The sequence below is a fragment of the Macaca fascicularis genome, chromosome 7 (assembly GCF_037993035.2).
Source record: "Macaca fascicularis isolate 582-1 chromosome 7, T2T-MFA8v1.1".
NCBI classification, from domain to species: domain Eukaryota; kingdom Metazoa; phylum Chordata; class Mammalia; order Primates; family Cercopithecidae; genus Macaca; species Macaca fascicularis.
The window spans coordinates 58,762,868-58,779,900 of record NC_088381.1 but is presented as its reverse complement, the minus strand read 5'-3'; the positions used below and the strand labels follow the sequence as shown (position 1 = coordinate 58,779,900).

At 48.2% G+C, this 17,033-nt stretch overlaps 1 protein-coding gene and 1 long non-coding RNA gene across 20 annotated transcripts in view; one reads left to right on the top strand and one right to left on the bottom strand.

Annotated features, from left to right (window-relative positions):
- Nucleotides 1-357: 357 nt before the first annotated feature.
- Nucleotides 358-17,033, bottom strand: part of IL16 (interleukin 16) — a 129,437-nt gene continuing 112,761 nt past the window's right edge. For 8 of the 16 annotated variants that reach the window (XM_005560265.4, XM_065548285.1, XM_065548286.1 and 5 more), the window contains 8 exons: nucleotides 15,556-16,037; nucleotides 11,215-11,365; nucleotides 7,874-8,966; nucleotides 6,823-6,991; nucleotides 4,729-4,830; nucleotides 3,274-3,532; nucleotides 2,895-3,020; nucleotides 358-837 (listed from right to left, as the gene is read on the bottom strand). In XM_005560265.4, the coding sequence (XP_005560322.3) occupies nucleotides 644-837; nucleotides 2,895-3,020; nucleotides 3,274-3,532; nucleotides 4,729-4,830; nucleotides 6,823-6,991; nucleotides 7,874-8,966; nucleotides 11,215-11,365; nucleotides 15,556-16,037 (2,576 nt within the window). In that variant the 3' untranslated portion in view covers nucleotides 358-643. The other 8 variants (XM_005560266.4, XM_073996520.1, XM_073996515.1 and 5 more) reach the window with 2 other exon arrangements.
- Nucleotides 4,750-16,630, top strand: LOC102132199 (uncharacterized). 4 transcript variants are annotated; one of them, XR_012415250.1, is made up of 4 exons: nucleotides 4,750-5,034; nucleotides 9,035-9,098; nucleotides 9,609-9,921; nucleotides 15,998-16,630. It is a non-coding gene; the product is annotated as an uncharacterized lncRNA (long non-coding RNA). The 4 variants fall into 4 exon arrangements; XR_012415251.1 differs by lacking the exon at nucleotides 15,998-16,630 and adding an exon at nucleotides 10,061-12,083; XR_012415253.1 differs by lacking the exons at nucleotides 4,750-5,034; nucleotides 15,998-16,630 and adding exons at nucleotides 7,441-7,557; nucleotides 10,061-11,220.

Genomic DNA, 17,033 nt, shown 5'->3' with positions numbered 1-17,033 from the left:
CAAGATGCAGCTTCTACATGGCTCTTGCACTCCTGAGATGCTCATCCTGGGAATCCAGACACCATGTTGTGAGGAGGCCCAGGCCACAAGGAGAGGCCACCTATAAGCATTCAGGCCACCAGCCCCAGGTGAGTTCCCAGCCAACAGCCAACATCAACGGCCAGATGTATGAGTGAGTAATCTCACATGGTCCCAGCCTTTGCATGACTTCAGCTGACGCCAAGTGAAACAGAGATCAGCTGCCCATTCCAATCTCTGCCCACATTGCAGATTCATGAGAAAAACAAATGTCACTGTCTGGGGGTGAATCATTACACAGTTACAGTACTTGAAACATTTTTCAAAGCCAGGCATGAATTTCATATGAAATCACAATCCATTTTATTTGTGGCACCACAATATTATCATTAAGCTCTCTTTTTACACGGTCTACAATTTGTATCAGCTACCCCAGTGTGACTCTGCCCTTACTTTAGGGACAACCCTTTTGCTGGGTGGTGTCCTAGAAGGTCTGGGCCCGGGCAGCAGCCACTGGGAAGCCCACCTGTGCTTTCCCCCATCTGGGTAGGGCGGCAGCAGAGACCCTGAGAATCAGCAGTTATAGGAGCTATGTGTTACTGGCTTTGGCTTCAGCATGTCCTGCCTAGGAGTCTGCAGCAGCTGTGGTTTCCTTGGGCTGGAGGCTTTTCCTCCTAATTACAGTCGTGACAGGTCCATCAGGCAGGGCCTTGATGATGTTCCAGGCTTCAAACCGTGTGAGGCCCTGCATGGCAGTGCCAGCCAGCTGCAAGATTTCATCTCCAGGCTGGATTGTCTCACTTTGTTCTGAGGCTGCTCCTGAAAGGGAGAAGATAATGGGTTCCACAGATGATGGGGAACAAGAAAAGTTGCCTCCTCTCCTTGATCTCCAGGGAGCCAGGATAGCTTGGTAGAGAGTGGGGCATCATCCCGTGGGAGCTTGCTTGTTGGTGGTTCTACAATGAGGCATCTCTTAAGATGGTGACTCAGAGGTTAGGGAACCAGGCTGCAGCTCTCCATGGCCCTTGGAAAAGGATAGCCCATGCTGTCTCCAGGGGAGGGAATCATCAGGCAGCTCCGCGCCTTAGCCTGGCGGGAGCACCATCCATAGTTCATAGAAGACTCTGGGGAACTGAGTCCTGCCTAGACCCTGCTTTGGACACTGACCCAATATCCTATCCCCTTCACATTTGTTCTCCGCATCTGATGAGGACATCAGCAATGGGTGGTATGGGAAGAGGGCTAGTGAGACTTTTGTGCAACAATCTTTACAGGGATCTTGCCTCTGAGTGGCATGAAGTCCTCTGTGTCTACGTAAAAAAGGAAACAAACATATATGCCCCCCACTATTTCAAAGCTGCATGTGAAAACAATGCTATTTTACTTGTTTATATTAAAAGATAATTTCCCATCCATTTGACACAGTGGTCTTCACAAATCCTGAATAAGAGTAGAAGACAATACTAATCATAGTAATGAAAACATAGCTAAAGTGTATTGGGCACTTATTTTAAAAGGCATTGTGCTAATGTTTTGCATTTATGACAGTAATCCTATGAGGGATGTATTATTTGTGTTTCCTTTTAACAGTTGAGGAAACCAAGAACTCAAGTAACTGGCCCAGAGCTTCACAGCTGCTAGTGGTAGGCCCTGGGCTGGAACCCAGACTTTCTGGCTCCAGAATCTGCATCTCCCCTCCCACATCACGCTGTAGCTGGCAGTCTCATCCTAAACATTTAAGTAAATGGGTCCATGGTGGTGAAGTGACTTGTCCAAGGTCATGCTACTAAGGTCATGGGGCAGAACTAACACTAGAATCTAGTCCTCTTGACATTGAACCCAATGTTCCTTCTAAATTGACCTTCAAAAATTAGAAATATCTTTCCCAGAATTGGGGTTAACATGGATTCCGGGGGGAATGCCATGTAAGCCTCACTGTACCTTCTGGGTTTCTGCAGCTGCAGCAGAACTTCCTGTAATGAAACCAGTTGGCAACAGGAGCTTATGGTGGGTGAGGGACAGAGCTAAGAGTCCCTTTGGGTCTCAGTCCTAAGAGCCCTCAGATACACACCTGTACCTCTTTACCTCCTTTTATGGATGAGGAGCCTCAGGCCCAGAAGGGAATGGTCACTCAGCATGTTACAGGCAGAGCTGGGACTAGAACCCGGCTCACCTGCCTCCCTCTCCAGTACTCCTCTCTCTACAACCCCTTGCTCTGTGGCTTGGAGACCTCCAATTTGAGGAACACCAAAGAATCAGGGGTGGTTTTACATGGTTGCCACAGTCATTCATGATTTTCACAGGGAAATCCAAGTGACCCCCATATCAGACTGATTTGTACTCCAATCCCTGATGAACCAAATAACAAAATTTTAAATAAAGGCAGGAGCTGATGTGTCGAGTTCTAGGGTAAGGCAAATGAGGCCAAGTGTGCAGTACAAAGTCAGACTGTCTTTATTTAAACTTTGATATTTTGTTCAACATGTTTTTCTAAAATTAACTTTAAAAAAACACACTGCATTAAAATAGTATTGATCTGGGTTACTGCATATTTTGGCACCACTTTAAAATTTTGCACCGTAGGCCAGTGCCCCACTGCCTCACTCTAGAGTCCTGGCCCTGCCAACCCAAACCAAGCCCAGGACTTAGGTGTTTATGAGGACCCATCAAAACACACCAGGGATTCAGGGGATGTCAGAGCAAAGGAGAAAAAGTAGAAAAAGCAGAATTCAGCCCTAAAAAGACCAGCATGCCTATGAAGAGGACATGGAGTTGTGGGAAACCAACATAGCCCAGAAAGTGCCCAGAAGCCTTTTGGGGGCCTGGCCACATGCCCACAACTGGAGAATCCACAAAGAACCAGACACACCCCACACCTTTGAAAATCCTGTTAATGGTGAGAGGCTTGTCTCCATGCAGGGAGCCCTTCCCTCCTTCCAGGCTGAAGCCCAGCCCTGCAGACATCTTCTCCAGTGTCACTGTGTAGACTGTGGCCTCTGCTGCTAAGAAAAACACAAGGTGTCTGTTAGGGATCCTCTCCTCTCCCAGGCCATAGATGCCCTGGGCATCAAGTGAGCCCGGGGTGATGCTGCCCCCATGTTTGCACACAGGCACATGTAACACAGACATACATCTCAAACAGTATACTAGGCAGGCCACACATTCTTGGGGTCACAAATTACTGAGTAGCCCCATCAGGTCTGGCCACACATGGCCAAAGAGGATGTGGCCCATGAGGGAGTTGGGAGAACTTACAGGATTCTACAGAAACATCACTGGCTGCAGAGGCTGAGGCTGCAGAGTCAGTGGTGGAGTTGAGGTCGGGCATGGACTCTGCAGTCAGCTTCCTTGTGACAATCACAGCTTGCCTGGGCTCTCGAGCTTGGCGGAGAATGGCCAGGGCATCATTGTGCGTGGTCCCCTTGAGAGACTTGCCATTGATAGAAAGAACCTCATTGCCCTTCTGAATAGTCCCTTCCTGGGAGGCCAGCCCATTTGGAAACACTTTGTGAACCTGAGCAAACCAAAGGAAGTCAGGACCAGAAATCACTCAAGTCAAGTCCACATACTTGCTGGAGGAGGATTGAACCAGTTAGTCAATGCTAGAGGATTTTTAGGCCAACAAAGATTAAAGATAATTGTGTCCTAGATTGGAGCTGCTGGCACAGAGACCAGCATTCCCTCCTTCTCCATCCAGAGCAGAGATCACCAGCAATAATGACCAGGTAAGCCCTCAGAATCTATCCCAACACAACGTCCTAAACTGTATCAGCACAATTCTAGTTGGGAGTCCAACTAAAATCTTTTGCCTCACCTGCCGTAGGTCAGAATTCCCCAAAGTAGTTTTATCAAAACACTGATTCGATGACATGTTTATGGCTATTGTGTAAGAAAAGGGCTTTTCCTATAATTTTTTTAAAAATAGAGACAGGGTCTCCCAGTGTTGCCCAGGATGGTCTCAAACTCCTGGGCTCAAGCAGTCCTCTCACCTTGGCCCCCCACAGTGCTGGGATTACAGGTGTGAGCCACCCACCCGGCCAAGAAAAATTTTTTTTTAAATCAAAGAAACTTGAGGAATACTGGGTTAAACAAAAGCTCTGAAAATGTCTACTTTTAAAAAGCAAAAGGCATTAGGGGGTCTACAGTGCAAATTTGCATGGCAGATTTCTAAGTATTGGCAGGGTATTATGGGGACTCCCAAAATGTTTCAACAAAGAATTCTTTTCTTATAGAGAAATGGTCGGTCTCATTTGGCAGAATGCATTTTGAGAAACACTCTCATAGGCAGTCTAGACATTTTTATAGCTCCTCCCCTAGAAATTCTGACTCTTTACCTCCAATCACTTCTTGGTCCCCTTTCTGCAAGATATGTGGGATAAACAAACACAAAAAAATCTCATGTCTCTGCCTCAGCCTCTTTAATGAGGTCCATTAATAATTAAGAGGACTGAGTGATAGCATGCATGGAAATCACTAAAATGTGGTACCTGTAGTTTTGCTTTTATGATGGGAGCAAAGCTCTTTGCTTCTCTAAATTGTGTTGGTGTTAGAAAAATTCTGTTACATCGTTAGAATCGCCAGGCTGTAAGATCCAAGCATGAAGCAGAACCTCCCCTCTGAACCTCAGGTTCCTCAATGCTAGAGGATTTTTAGGCCAACAAAGATTAAAGTTAATTAAAGGAGGAACCTCAGGTTCACTTGACCACTCACCGTAATCACCTTGTTTTCTAGATCTGCTCCTCCTGCCAAGCTGAACCCAAGACCAGCACCTTCCTCCTTGTGTAAGATGGTGACATGGATGCTGTCTAATTGCTGCAGGAGGAAATACATACATTCAAAAACAATTTTACTGCAAGAGGATAAACAGTTTAACATCAGACTGACATCAGACTGATTTGTTATCTCAAACCCCAGCTTGGCCAGCCTCCAAGTTACATCACCTCCTCAAACCTCAGTTTCCTCATCTGTAAAGAATGGACTCTTCAGGAGTCATGGGAAGCTTAGAAGAAAAAAAATGTATGTAAAGCAGCAAGCATAATTATTTTCCTCTCTCATTCACCCCATCCACACCCGGGCAGGGGGCGTTCCATGAATCAGTCAGAAATCATAGCATGTTGGACAGTGTGAGATGAAGTCAGGTTGTAGGACTTCAGGTAAAAAAAAAACAAAACAGGGGTCAGTGCTCTTCTGCAGGAATTGGTTGCTCCTTCTTCCCTTGTACTTCTCCATGGGTCACAGCAGCAGCACTAAGGAAATCCAGCTAACATCTTGCCCCAATGCACAGTGTGCAAATGTGACACACACACACTCACACTACTACAGTACTTCCTAGCCTAGACTAGGACTCACATGGAGCCAGGACATCGTCAGAGAGTCCTATTCCAGTCTAGAGCAGGGGTCTCAAACTCAGATGCCTATAGGAATTAGGCAGGTCCCTAAAATGAGCAAAATGGGCAGATGTGAGTGACAGCAAAGAGCCAAGGAGTACATCTGCTCAAAGGGTCAGCTCTACATAGGAATACAGACCTAGCGCTACCAGATCACTTCCCTAAAAAAAGTCCAGGTTTCAATTCAGGTTTTGTCATATATAGAATTCAGTATTTTTTTAATCACCATGCAGACCAAACAAAATACACCTACAGGCTCTTGGGCCACCTGTTTGTACCTTGGCACTAAGGAGTAAATTTATATCAAAGAATTCACTTGCTCAGGGCCACTAGAGCACCTGACTTGTAGCTGTCCCTATGATCCTAAGACTTGGAGCCCCTAAGACCCAAAAGCATGGAAGGATGAATGTACCTCACTGCACCCTCACCTCCAAGCCCCAACACTAGCCCAAATCTCTCAACTCTTACCCAAGTATCAGGTTACTTGCCTTGTGGAAGGCTCTTCTCAGGTTAGAAAGCAAATACTCTCTCCAGAGCAGCTCAGGCAGAACAGCTCTTCATGTTATTTCATTTGCACTGAGTAAGGTCCTGGGGGATGATGGTCCCAGGTGATGAGTGAAAGCCACAGAGAAAGAATCTCAGCACAGCAGCACCTTGTGCTTACCAGACTCACCCACATTATTGATGTGGAAATTGCAGCTATGAGGCCTCCTTGTATGGAAAACGAGAACCTCCTTATCCTCTCATCCTAGTCTGGATCATTCTAGTGCCAAAAGCCTGCGTAGACCTGGGGCAGCACCTAGAGGGTGCAGGACCTACGAGCCCGAGCTCATCTGACTGCTGGCCCCAGCTCAGCCTGGCCACTTCCTCCCCACACCCCTTTGGGTCATGCTCAGAAAACATATGGGAAGTGAGACTCTCAGAATGACTTGACTGAAGTATGGGGGCCTTGTGAGCCCTGGGATCAGCCACCTCTTCATGCACAGTGGAAATAATGAAAGCTCCAGGTGAGAGCTCTTGTGACCCACATTGTTTACAATGGACAGCATCCCACAACAGACACATGCCAGGACAGCAGCCCATGGTTTGTGGAAACAGCATTGAACTTGAACTTGGAGACAGAAAACCTAGGTTTTGTAACCTTGATTGAGCCTTACCTTTCTCATTTATAAAATGACAAAAGAAGATGCAAGAAGTCATTGAACCCTTCTTTTGAAAGCAGTTCACAAGCTAAAAGGCTCTCTTCAAATGGAAAGTCTTACTGTGGCCAAGTGCTACCATGTCCAACCATCACAGGACACAACCTGGGTCTGATGTCAGCAGGCTACTCAAGCTACTTCCCCTCTGGCCCAACTAAGGTGGCCACATAGCCATAATAAGCCATTGGTTACTGCAGATGCTTACAAAGGAAACCTACCTTTAATGTTGCTTCATCCAGAACCTTCACCTCCTCGATGAGTTGTTTTAATTCTTCTGAGCTCAGCAGGGAGATAACAGACTGACCAGACTGATGGGAACTGTGGTCCCCATCATCATCTTCCTTGGCTTCCGTGAGACCCTCTGTATATTCTCTCAGCTCTGAAAGGCTTTCATAGGGAGAAACAACACACAGTATGAACAATCCTATTAAAAAGAGATAACAGTAATTGTATAATTAGTCTATCCCAGGTGTGGTGCCAAGCATTTATGTGCATATTATTTGATGCAACAAATCTATGAGTAGATACTAGCATCCCTTCACTCTACAGATATTTCCCAGCAGCATAAGAACAATAAATAAAATTAATAAATGCAGAGCTACTTTGATCAGAGGGAAGACCAAGCCCCAGCCCTACAGCAGGAACCCCATGGCATGCCTGACATCCTCTTGGTTCTGCAAAGAAGGTCTCATTCATCTCCTAATTTGAGCTGATGAGGAATCTGAGGGTGAGCATGGAAAGAACCTGCTCGTAGTCAGACTCAGTGCCTGAGCTGAGACTAGGACCCAGACATCCTAACTCCCTGACCAGGGAGTTGAACCCACGTGCAGAGTACAAGTGGATTCCATTTGGAGAGCAGTAAGAATTCCCAATGGATAATCTGGCCTCATTCTGGTCTTTCTGAGTAACCGCAGGACATTTCAGATGTGCATCAACCTTCCAAATCTCCACAGGTATGCATCAGCCCTCATGAGCAATGCACCAGGGAGCCTGTCCCACCTCCTACCTCCCAGCCTTCCTGAAGCCAGGTGTCGTGAAAACTCCTCCTTAATATGGAAGGCGGAGGTGTAATACCTACAGACAGACACACACACATACACACACACTCAGACATCTGTGCACACACACACGGAAAGAAAGAGGCAGAACAATTCTTTAATCAGTGTATCTGAGAATTTTTTAAATGATATATAGAATTATTTTTAAAAATAAAGATGAGAAAGAAAAAGATGAGAAAGATAGAGAGAAACACCAGGTGTAGAAACTCACTTGAGCGAGAACCCCGTGTCTGAGGCAGACGTTTCAGCAGAACCATTTGCAGCTGAGTCTTCATTGGATGATGATGTTGGAGATGCCCCTTCCTTGGGGATGCAGGGAGTCTGGGCACAGGAGAGAGAAGACGGAAGGCACAGCAAGGATTTCATGACAGCCGATGACACTTGGCTGCTGATAGAGTAGAGTTTGCTGGTCTTTTCATCAAGTAACTTCGTCTCACAGGACTGGGACCTGGTCAGGGGGAAGCTCCGTGCTCGCTGGCTTGGCATCTTGAGCACTGGACCTTGAGATTTCTCAGTCTGTGTTGGCAGCAGCCTTAGAAGCGGGTCCGAGCCAGTGGGGAGAGTTTTCTGATTGGGCTGCAGCCCTGGGGGAGGGGACTCAGACACACCTGGGTCTCTGGCCTCCGTGGCTGCAGGGGACCCCGAGGGCAGCACTTGCTCAGGCTGCTGGGGCACAAGAGTGGGTGCAGCCCCTCGCCCCAAGAGTCCAGAAAACCGTCCTCCCTCATGCTTCCCAAGAGGTTTTGCTGCCTCCCCAGAGGAGGGCTGGAGGCTCAGTCTCTGGGCTCCTTTGTCAGGCAGTTGAGAGGAGCCAAAGGTTTCAAAGGAGCTGATTCTCTGCTTGATGGAGGAGGAGGAGGAGGCCCGGATGTGTGGTCCCAGGTGCTCCCTGGAAGCAGGTGCTGGCTGGGTGGACAAGGCAGGATCAGGGAGCCCTCTTGGGTCTGAAGCACGATTCCTCAAACCTTTCAAGCTTTGGCGAAACCAGGCTGGCTTGGGAGCCACAGGAGGACCCTTCTTCACAGTGCTCCTGTCTGCTGACTTGTAAACTTTGGGAGTGCCATTGGCGGTGTCCAGCTTTGGTGGGTTCCCATCTGGGTGGCCCTGTGTCCCATCTTCTTCACTCAGGCTGGCATTGGGCTGTAGAGGCATGTGGCCAGGGTTCTCACTCATGATGGGGCTAAATAGGTTTTTGATGCAGTCGGAAATCCTAACCCAAGGGTCTTCGGCTGTGGTATCAAAGCTATAGTCCATCCGAGCCTGCCTCTTAAGCAGTGGGTGTTTTATCGGGGATGTTTGGGTCACTACAGTGCAGAAACAAGGCCAAAGCTGTGCATTACATCATACTGTGACTTTTCTTCCTAAATTCTAGTTTCCAAGCTGAACAGCAAGAAGTATTCAAGAGGAGGAGACTAGCAGAAGTGGGGGACACCCAGGTGGGTGAACTCCAGGTGCTATTACCTGACTGAGCTGCCAAAAGGCAGAAGTGAAGAACCAGAAGTAGGAGTTAATCTCACAGTATCGTAGTGTTTTAGGCCTAGAAGGGTGCTCAGAGAATATCTGGGCCGATCTCTGGCATTTTACATTTCAAGAAGGGTAAGGGGCCATCTGATGGCAGTGCTCGGGCAAGACCCCATGTCTCCTGACTTTTTGAAGTTCATGTCCTTTCTACTGCACTAAGGAGCCTCCAAGATACTGTATTAAATGTGTAAAAGCCAAAGCAATTCTCTTGCCATTTAAACTTTTAAGACAAAGGTCATGAGTTGACAGCTGTTTGTGCTTTGGCCTACCCATGTCGTTAAAAAGCAAGGTGCCCGTGCACAACTGCCGATGGGGCCCTCCAGCTTCCCAGAGCTCTTCATGCTCCCTCTCACCCAGCCAACATTTCTCATGTATGTACCTGCCTGGCCCTGAAGCCGTGTGTTTGCTGCTCTCCCTCTACACAGGTCATTGATCAGCTTGCTCGGCAAAGGAGTGTTTTCCCTCCCTCAAAAGCTGATGAAAAGGTTCCAGGTAGAAAGAAATCTGTGAAGTAGGATTCTCAACCTTGGCTACACACTGGAATCTGGAGAGCTCTGAAAAATACTGACACCCACCCCTCGGTACTGATTGAAGATACCTGGGATGCAGCCTGGGTGTTGGTAATGTGATCAGCAGGGGATTGCAATGCTCTGTGCCAGCCAGGACCTCAGGCATGCCCTGGAGCACATAGAAGTCTTTCTTAGAAGCCAGCATTGAACCAGCATCATATCTGCATGGGTAAGGGAGACTGTGCCCCGGCTCTCTTTCTGAGGGGCAGAGGAAGGCTGGGCCTGTGTGCTTTTTGGGGATGCTTGCTACTGGAATGCAACCCAGTTTAAGGAACTCTGATCCCTCCTGTCCCTTGTCTCAATGCCAGGTTTCAAAAGAAGTGAATCATGGAGCATTACACCTTGATGATATCAAAGAGAAATTCTGCACAATCTAAGAGACTGGCCTTTGGCAAGTGAGCCCAGGCCTCCAGCCTGTTTCTGCATTTTTGAATGGCTTGGCTGTAAGGGGCTGTTGAGAGAATCAGGAGGCACAGGTTCCACAGGCAAGCCCTTTGCAGACTGGAGTGACAACCTCCCATTAGTTAAACACTGAGGCGTTTGCTTTCACTAGTATGTTCCTCAATTAGGGTGACTAAGGGAGAGGAGCCTCCACCCACAGGTCCTCTGCTCTGGGTGAGATGTGCTAGATCTTTCCAAAATGTCCCTTAGCCCTCCAAAAGTCTTTCATGAACTTTTGCTGTAGTGTTTCTCAAACAGTCATGGTTTATAGCCTATATGTTTATTTCCTGCCACTACTAGTTGTTCCTTGGAGGCAGGACCTGACTACCTGGTCTCATCCCTTTCTCTCTCTCCCCAGCATCTAGCACGGGTCCTCACGAAGCCAGCATTCAATGTGCGCTTGCTGAATGCATCCCATGTGAATCTGGGCTCAGAAAGGCAAAGTAGGTTGCTCAGAATCATGCTAATGACAGACAGATCCAGGACTCCCTGACTTCAAGTCCTATGCTCTCTCTAGCAAGCAAATACATATTTGAGTCATGTCTTAGCATTGTCAGGTGTACCATGTGGACACACCCTTGCTATCCACTTCATGGAGGAGGTGACCACTGGTAAATGCTATTTATACTTTTCTGGTATTGCATTCTCTGACTCAGAAATCCTGAATGCAGCAGGGCTGTTGCATCTGGAATGTTGGCATCCTAGAAGCAGCTGCCCAGGATGGCTGGGTGGGTGTGTCTTTGGACCTCTTCCAAGGGCTCCATCCTCCCGATTATCCAGAATGGCCTACATTCCTGCTGCCACCCCCACAGCATCACCCGTCCACCCAGGAGGCTCCCCACCCTGGACAGCACCTCCATGGTGCTGCTGCCTAGCACCCAGGACCCTTGACTATTGATCAGCCGGGTCCAGTGGTGGTATCAATGCAGAGCACTCTGATCCTCAGGCCAGTTTGTGCTCTTATCTTATCCCTGTACCCTTTTTCAAAAGACCCTTTTGGAAGATCTCAATGAAAGCTTACCTGGGCTGGCTCTTCTCCGCCCTGGCTCACCCTCTGTGGAGGACTTGGTCTGTGGGCAGATACCAGGTCCTGGGCAACTGGCAGAGGCACTAGGGCTTCTCCCTGCTGTGTCTTCCTGTGGTAGCAGCAGTGGCAGCAGCTCTCTGGCTTCCTGTGGTGTAAACAGGAAGCGAGACCGTGTCAAAACGGTAGCCTCAAGCTGTGAGAAGGCGAGACACGCTTTGATTGGGATGGAAAAACGGATATTGAGCTGCTTGCAATGAGAAGTTCATCAGCAGCCATGTAAAGAGGTTTTTTTTTTTCCCTCCTTGGTGCTGACATGGCAGAGACAGAACCTCCTAGACATGAAGAGCATCCCTTGACTTCCAGCAACCTGGTGTCCAGGTCATGGGCTCATACTGTTGACATACGTGAAGACCCTGGCTCTTTATGATAGGAACAAAAGGCTTTGAGTGTAGAGGGACCAGCATTGCTTCAGTTACAACTGCATCCTGGTGAACTACCCACCCCAGGAGGGTACAGGGCAGTGTAGAAACAAGGCAGCAAAAAACCTGGCAGCTAGTGTTCCCTAAGGTTAGAGCACTCAGAAAAATACTTGTCAATTGCTGTCACTTGTTAAGCACTCTTCAAATATTTAGTAAGTGTTCTGCAAAAGATGACAGATACTCAGCACCTGTGCCATTGCTCCCCTCTGTGGCACCTAGGGTGACACATCATCAATCTGTTGCAGAATTGTTTCCACCACTGAGCATGGATGCAGCCTTGGGGTCCTTCCAGAAACAGTCTAGGGACAAGATGGACTAGGCTCTGAATAGCTATGCAATACTTGAAGAATCTGGATTATCATACAGTGTACTTAAGGTGCTGTCAGGGCCCAGAGGAAACAGAGAGACCAGTTCCATCCCAGAGGTGAAGAAGGCTTCCTAGAGAAGTGCTTTCTGTCTGCTTCATAAACAGAGTAAGAATTTTCCAGGCAGAGAGGCAGAAGAAGAGGGCTCCAGAGACATAGCCCAACCAAATGTAATACCCATCTGGAAAAAAAGATTGAGAAGGCAGACATCATCAAAATGATGCCATCTGTATTTGATCGTCTGCAAGAGAAATGCTGTGTTATACTGCAGTGGTCTCCACGTCCGGTTCATTCCAGATTTGTGTAATGATGGGCCATTTGACATGGCTGCAGGCTTCCTTCCAGAAAGGAAGGAAGGAGGAAGGAACAAATGCATCCTTTGGGACTAAAAAAGAAATGGCAAATATCCATGGCCTGAAATTTAAGATCTACATTGACAATAAACATTTTGGGGGAAGGAAAGGTCTACAAAAGTTAGAAATGTATTCACAGAGCATTGCCTCAGCTCAAGTTCCCTACTGTAGAACTGAGCTGTAGGAAAGCATTATGAAATATTGAGAGGTCAACTAATTTCAGAGGAATCATTGGGCTTCTCAAACTAGCCCTTAAAAAAGTAAGGCTGAGTCATGGCATTAGAAGCTTAAAATACTGGTCTGATGATCTCTAAGACTCTTGTCCACAAGAGAAATGACATGTGGATGAAATTTAATTTCACCCGGTTGTGAGCTGTGTAAGTTGACATCTGCTGACATTCATGAATTGTTAGTGCTTTTACAGGCAGCCACATGTGATACCAACTGCAGTCAACGCAGCTTTACATCTTGGAACAGACACAAACGTGTTTTGTCTTTTCATCAACACATCCAATATTGCATCCTCTTCATGGGAGACTTCAAAATTAGCCCCTGAAATAAATTTGATTTTACACAAATTTTTCTCTTACTAGTGTTTCCTGGAACTGTGCTTGGTGGATGAGGGAGGGAGAAGAGAAAGAAGGAAAGAGGGAGAGAGTTGATTCAGCATAGAAGGGAGAAAGTATGTTTTTGTTTGGTTTTTTGTTTGTTTTCTGAGAGAGGATTCTTAGAAAATCTGGTTGTGTGTTGGAAGTTTTTTTAAGCACAGGTGAGAGTTTAAGCTGATTTTCTATAAGAGAGATGTCAGTTTTTTGTTGAAGAAAATATCCCAAAGTTCATATTGCTTGTGAGAGTTAACTCCCCTTGAATTAGAGTAGATGGGAAAGATTTGGGGGTCATTCATAGCAGCTTGACAACAGTCTTGGGACCCTGTAGAGAAAAGACTGCAGGGAGGGAAGGTGGGGGTGGTGAGACAGTGGACACTGTGGCCACGGAAGAAAACATCCAGTGAGAAATCCCCAGGAACGGTCAAGGGAAGTTTGAGAGTGACCTCAAGCAAATTGCTTCCTGTTTTCTATTGCGTGCCATGATCCTTTCTCTGTGACCCCTGAGTGCCCAATAAAAGTATGTCAGGCTAATTGCGTTTATGGAAATGTTTGTGGGAGAAGGATCTGCTGGCCACGTGGGACAGAGCAGAGCAGACAGAGGAGGGCAGCTGCAGAATGGCCTTTGTCTCCAGGAGACTGTGCTGTTGGGGGTGGGTACAGGAGGGAGCCCTGTATTCTGCCCAGGCACACAGAGCATGAAAGATGACCTGTGGGGAAGTTCCCTGCCTGGGCTTCCCTGAGGACACCCCAGTTCCTTCTCCAGCACCTTACTTGGGAATATTTCCGTACCCTATGTGGCTCTGCCGAGGGCATCACTGGGACAGACCTGCTGTGGCAACTGCACTCCTCCTTTTCTGGGCCTCCAGGAGGAAGGCAAAATGACTGACTTCTCAACTGGTTGCTCCTGATTTGCCCTTCTGGACTCGTAGGTCTCAGGCCCAAGGGAAAATGAAATATGGGCTTAAAAGAGGGGGGTGGGAGAACAGATCCATCTGAGAACTCCATCATGTGTTGCTAACCAGCCACATCCTGCCAGCACTCTGCAAAACTGCACTTCCTTTTTAGTAACCTGGCTTCCTCCTCCCTCCTTCACTTTCACCCCTCCTACTCAATATCCAGACTCCACCGCTACCCCTCCTGAAGCTAGCCAACCCTCACTATAGATTGTTTTAGAGGATTTCCAGAGGCCCCTTCCCACCTCCCTACATTGTGCTTATGGGAAGGGCCAGGGCCCCTGCAGGGCCATTACGCCATGGGGGAGGCAGCTTCTGGGTAAGGATGGAAAACTCAGCGTGGTATAGTCGGTAACCGTGACCCACTAGTGATGTGAACTTGAGAGAGTTTCTCAGTTCCCTCTTTGTACAATTGGGACTCTCACCATCAGGTCGTGGTAAGATTTAATTGACACAATGTACATGAAAGTACTCAGTGTAATTAGCCTGTGCATAAAAATGGCTCAAGACATAGCAGCTGCCTGTCAGTCAGCCTGCCTTTTATGCAAGGGGCGGGAAGGAGGGCTTTCAGGGGCCTGATGGGGAAAGATCATGGCAATGAATGCTAATATGCCTGAGATGCTCTCAGGTACTTGCCTTAAGTGGTTACCTTTAATCCTCACAATAGCCCTTGGAAGGAGCCACTACATGCAGCCCCAATTAACGGATTGGTGGGGTCTCCCCAAGGATCCATGCCTATGGAAGTGAGGAGGCAAAGATAACTGGGGAAGAAATAGGAGCCAGTTTCTCAAAATCATATCAGTCTACTCACTTAAGAAGCAGGGTAAGCAACTCTTGTCCCTTTTTAGTTGTTTTTCGTTTGTTTTGTTTTGTTGTTGTTGTTCTGTTTTGCTTTTGTTTTGTTTTGTTTTGTTTTGTTTTTTGAGATGGAGTCTTGCTCTGTCGCCCAGACTGGAGCGCAGTGGCGCAATCTTGGCTCACTGTAACCTCCGCCTCCTGGGTTTAAGCAATTCCCTGCCTCAGCCTCCCGAGTAGCTGGGATTATAGGCACCCACTACCATGCCTGGCTAATTTTTGTATTGTTAGTAGAGACAGGATTTCACCATCTCGGCCAGGCTGGTTTTGAACTCCTGAGCTCATGATCCACCCAGCTCAGCCACCCAAAGTGCTGGGATTACAGGCATGAGCCACTGCGCCAGGCCCCTTTTTAGTTATTTAAGCCACTATTCTCCCTACAAGCAGGACACTCAAAGATCCACAGGCAAAGACTGTGGCCCTGCAGGGGCCCTGGTGTTTTTCCTTCATGGTGAGTGAAAAATGACAGAGGAAAGGAACCTTAAATTCCAGTGTGTTATGGGTGGGAACCCCGATGCCAGCAAGCAGGACTGGGACTTCAATTATCTGTCAACCTTCAAACCCATCTTTCCGTGGTCAGTCCTCAGCTGAGTCCTAAGCAACAGCTTCTTTCTGGTGGAGCAAGAGAAACTTTCATTCTGGCTCTGCTAACACTAACTTGCCCATGCTCAAGATTTGAGTCTGGTCTTGGAAACAGTCAACCTGTGGACCCATCCTCTTACCTGGCCACAGGTGGGTGGGGTGTGCCCAGAAGAGCATGAGGATTTCTCTCTCTCTTCCAGACTCTTCTGAGGGTCACTGTCACTTTTAAAGTATTTTCTGGGTGGAGGCTTGGGCTTGGAGGATGTAGGCTTTCTCACCAATATCTCAAAGGGTTTCTTCAGTCTCAGTGGTGGGTGGCTGTCCTGGCTCTCTGGGACAGGCGGGCTCTCCTGGGGCAGCCTGGAGGATGCTATAGAAAGCACCACTGGCTCCCTTGCCAGGGGCAGGCTGGGGCTGTGTGTGCTGATGTCCACATCAGAGGATGGCTTCCCAGTGCTGCCACTCCCAGGACTTCCTCCTGGGGACCCAGACATGTAGCTGCTGTCACTGCTGGAGCGGATCATGATCTTCTGAGCCCTGCGATGCGGGGGTGCTGAGTTCTTCTCTCGTTCCTTCTCCAAGGTGGGCCGCCCGTGCCAACTGCTTTCCAGCCTTTTGACACCTGTGTGGGAAGCACAAGGGAATCTTCATAGCTGAGCTTCAGAAAACAAAAGCACCCCCTGGCCTCGCCTGCGACTGCTGCGGGCAGCACACTGCACACCAGCCATCTGCTTCTGATCTGCGCCACTCTGGATCTGGAGTGTGGCAGTCTTGGTGTTGGTCCCCGGCGAGCTGTATGACTTTGGGTTGGGAAAATCGTTCAAGCTTTCTGAGCCTGTGAGTGATGGATATGGAGATATGCCACCCAGATCACCCACTGAGGAAGGGCTTGATGTTCCAGCTGTGGGGAGTGCTGCTGGCAGACTACTTTCAACTGTGGGTCCCTCCAGGGGCTGCCATAGCTGCGGACAGCTGCCTTGTCCAAGGGGGCAGCCCATCTCCAGGGACTGCTGGAGCTGGGTTACAGGGTCCAGCTATGCTGGTAAACTCGGGACAACTCTAATGTGGACTTTAGTTGCAGAGTTCCAGGGCTTGGCTGAAGCTGTTGGGTGTGCATCTCAGCTCCATCCTCCCTCTGTCTACCCTGCCTGCTCCCCTCCCTGCCACAGGTAGTGATCCCCAGGACACTTCCTAATAAACACGCTGCAGACCAAACTCCATCTTAGAGTCGGCTTCCTGGGGGACCCAACTCCATTTCTGCATCTGTAAAATGAGGATGATAATTTTAAAGTCACTGGGGTTATTTTGAGGCTCAATAACAAAGACAGAGAAACTACCTGTCAAGGCACTTTGAATCTGACACGAAGAAGTCACCATTTCTTTCCAGTTGAGGGTGAGGTGAGGGCAGAAAGCCACTATTTCTTAGCCATTGCACCTTCCTCCCTCCCTCCCCATTAGCCCTTCTTCCGGTTCTCAGTACCCCCTACCCTGGTTTCCAGCACTAGGGCTACCCACATATCCTTGAGAGGCCCTTCTCTCTAGTGGTAAGCTGTCAAGGGTGCCCCTTTCCTAAAATCACAGCTTGAGGGGGTGGGAGAGGATTGAAATCTAGTCCCTT